This window comes from Condylura cristata, unplaced genomic scaffold, assembly GCF_000260355.1.
Source record: "Condylura cristata isolate star-nosed mole 26May11 unplaced genomic scaffold, ConCri1.0 scaffold00008, whole genome shotgun sequence".
Taxonomy (NCBI): domain Eukaryota; kingdom Metazoa; phylum Chordata; class Mammalia; order Eulipotyphla; family Talpidae; genus Condylura; species Condylura cristata.
In genome coordinates this window covers 3,337,271-3,340,182 of record NW_004567109.1, presented here as the reverse complement: position 1 = coordinate 3,340,182, position 2,912 = coordinate 3,337,271, and the positions used below count along the sequence as shown (strand labels likewise).

Genomic DNA, 2,912 nt, shown 5'->3' with positions numbered 1-2,912 from the left:
CCAGCCAGAGGCAGGAGAAACTGCTGGAGCCGGATCCAGCGGATTGGTGGAGCCAGGGCGGGCTTTAAGTAAGAGGACGGAGATATGCTCCCGGCCCAGCCTAAATCACAAGTGTGCGACAACCTGTGGCTAAGGGAAATGCCAAGTTCCCAGTGGGCGGCTCGGACTGACAGCCGAATCACTCTCCTGACAGTTCCGGGCCCCTCCCGGCGGGCCGTCGCTAGGGCCCTTTGCACATGCGCGCCGCGCGCACGTCGCGTTGGCACAAGACACTCTCGCGAGAAGAGGCCATGCTGGCCGGGAAAATGGCGCCTCCCAGTCCCCGCGAGCCCAAGGTCCCTGCGGCTACGACTGCGGCCAAATCCGACGGGGAGATGGTGCTGCCGGGCTTCCCGGACGCCGACAGCTTCGTGAAGGTAAATTTTCCGGGTCTGGGGGGGCGACGAGGCCGCCGGCTCGGCCTTGAGCGGGCCCCGAGCGGGGGTCGGGCGGCCGCCGCCCGCGTTGGGCCCGCGTCTCGTTTAACTCGGGGATGGCGCTTCGCACGCGTCACTGAGGAACCTGTGGAGAGCCGACTCCGTGTTTTGGGACGGGCTTGTCAGTGCTGTCGCCAGCCCTAACCACCTGGTCCTCGCCCATGACCGAGCCGCCCTACCCACTCTTCGGAGGGGCCGCTGGGCTGTTGTCCTGCGGCGCCTGATCTCCCGCCCCTTCGATGGCCCTTCGCCCCGCTGAGGCCCCGTCCCCCAGAACCCAACCCTGAGTTTAAAGTCACCTGTGAGGCCGCTGCCGAGCCTCCCGGCCCGCCCCAGTGCTGTATCACTTCTCGGCCTCCAAGGAACACTGTAGGGAGTTCATTTGAATCGTTTGCATAGTGCTACTTAAATATAAACAAGCATAAAGCTAGGTTTTTAATCACCTCATGTATCACAACGTCAGGAAACGAAAAAGCGTTTCTACATTCGTGTTAACAAACTCTTGGAAGTCCATGCATACCTGCATTAGCAGCTGTATTTTTTATTCATTTGGTTCTGAGTACTGAGGCCAGTGCTGAGGGCCTAATTGTGTAGCTTTCATGCTCACAAGCTACCCTGTATCCCACCATGGCTCAAGCTCCCGCCTCCTCATTTTTTTCCTTAGAAAACATTTATTACAGAACTCACAGCATTGTCTTTTGCCTTCACGGAACCACTTGTCAGTTATCCGTGACAGCCACTTTCGGGTGTCTTGTTAGGGCACAACATTTACACAGAATCACTTGGCACTAACTGATCCATAAAACAAGTTCAGATGTCGGCAGTAGCCATTATAAATTGGTCATTCATAGCTCTAGAATTTCATCCTGTTGTTTATAGATGGCCTTCCAAATGAAAACATAAAAAACATTCCTGTAGAAAACTCATAGATCTGAATAGGAATAAGAATACATATGCCAGGCACTGTCCTAAGTGATTTTATTAGCACATTTAGATTCTCACAACTCCATGACAGGGCCCTCCCTGGTGATGCAGCCACTGCAGCATGAGTTTGATCCCTGGCCGGGGAGGTGACCCACAGGGCACAGCAGACCTCTCCTGTCCTGCCCGCTGCTCCCTCAGCAGTGTATTTCAGTAGATCCGTCTGTTTTACTCTCCACTGTGTCACTAGTGAATCTTCTCACCCCATCCCCGCACCTCTGGCCCACACCCCAGTTCTTGTATGTGTAAATGAATAAATCTTTTTTAAAAAAAAAAAAAAAACTATGACATAGGTACTTTTATTATGCCTGTTTTTCAGAGGATGAAAATAAGGTCCAAATAAATGGCATAACTTAGCTCAAGAGCACAGTTAAAAGGTGTCAGAGCCAAAATTCAAATCCAGACTGTTCTGAATCTTGGTCATATCTGCATGTGTTTTCATTCCTTCTCGCCCCTCTCCAGGAGCGTCAGCTCCAAAACATGGTGTCACTCTCGCCAGTGTTTCTGGGGCCCGAGGTGAGGTGTTCACTGCGTGCCTCTCTGCTGTCCGTGTGAAGTGGCATGTTTTCGGCATCTAGCGCAGTGTATAAAATGTTGACCTTGGGGAAAGAGTTGCCAGATGAATGGGGACTCACGTGTCCAACGTTCCTGTTTTGTGTTTTTGGCAGTTTGCTCTCGGGGCAGTGGTGGCAGTCACCAAGGCGTCTGGGGGCTTGCCACAGTTTGGCGATGAGTATGATTTTTACCGAAGTTTTCCTGGCTTCCAAACATTTTGTGAAACACAGGGAGACAGATTGCTTCAGTGGTAAGTACAGTGGTAAGAAATGAATATAAAGAAGTAAATTTCTTTGCCCTCAAATGTGCTTTTCCATCCCATAGTGTTTGCTGTAATGAGCTGTAAAAAATAAAAAGGAAACAGTGGGTTTTTGATGAGGGAAACGTTGCTTGATAAATTTTGAGTTTAGCTTTTTAAATGTTTTGACAGGTACACCTATAAACAACAGTCTCTTGTGTAATTATGGAGCTTGAAAACCTACATCCATGACGCTCTCACAGCTCACAGTGTTGCCAGTATTAACTTTCTAGCAAGTGTACTTGGACAGGCTATTCTGTTTAGTTGTTCTGTTTAATTGTTGCTTGACAAAATTATGAGAACTGTTGTTGATAGCATTTTAAAACAGAATGCAGAGTAGTTTACTTACATGCTATTCTGTATTTTTCAGAATTTAAAGAATGGTTTGAGATCATTTCTTTTTCCCCTTCAGTTAACAGATGAGGAAAGTGAGCCTTTAGTGAGATTTAGTCAGTTGCCCAAGACCACACAACTAGCAATATTTTTTTTTTTATTAAAAAGTTTATTTTTCCTTTTTCTCCACATCCTCGCCAACATTTGTTGTTGCTAGTTGTTTGAAGATGTGCCATTCTCACTGGGGTGAGGTGGTATCTCATTGTGGT

General features: G+C 48.7%; 1 protein-coding gene across 1 annotated transcript in view; it reads left to right on the top strand.

Moving 5' to 3' along the window:
• Positions 1-274: 274 nt before the first annotated feature.
• EXOSC10 (exosome component 10) overlaps positions 275-2,912 on the top strand; it is a 19,511-nt gene continuing 16,873 nt past the window's right edge. The window contains exons 1-2 of the mRNA XM_012722553.1: positions 275-416; positions 2,126-2,262. Of these exons, the coding sequence (XP_012578007.1) occupies positions 291-416; positions 2,126-2,262 (263 nt within the window). The 5' untranslated portion in view covers positions 275-290. The remainder of the gene's footprint in view (positions 417-2,125; positions 2,263-2,912) is intronic.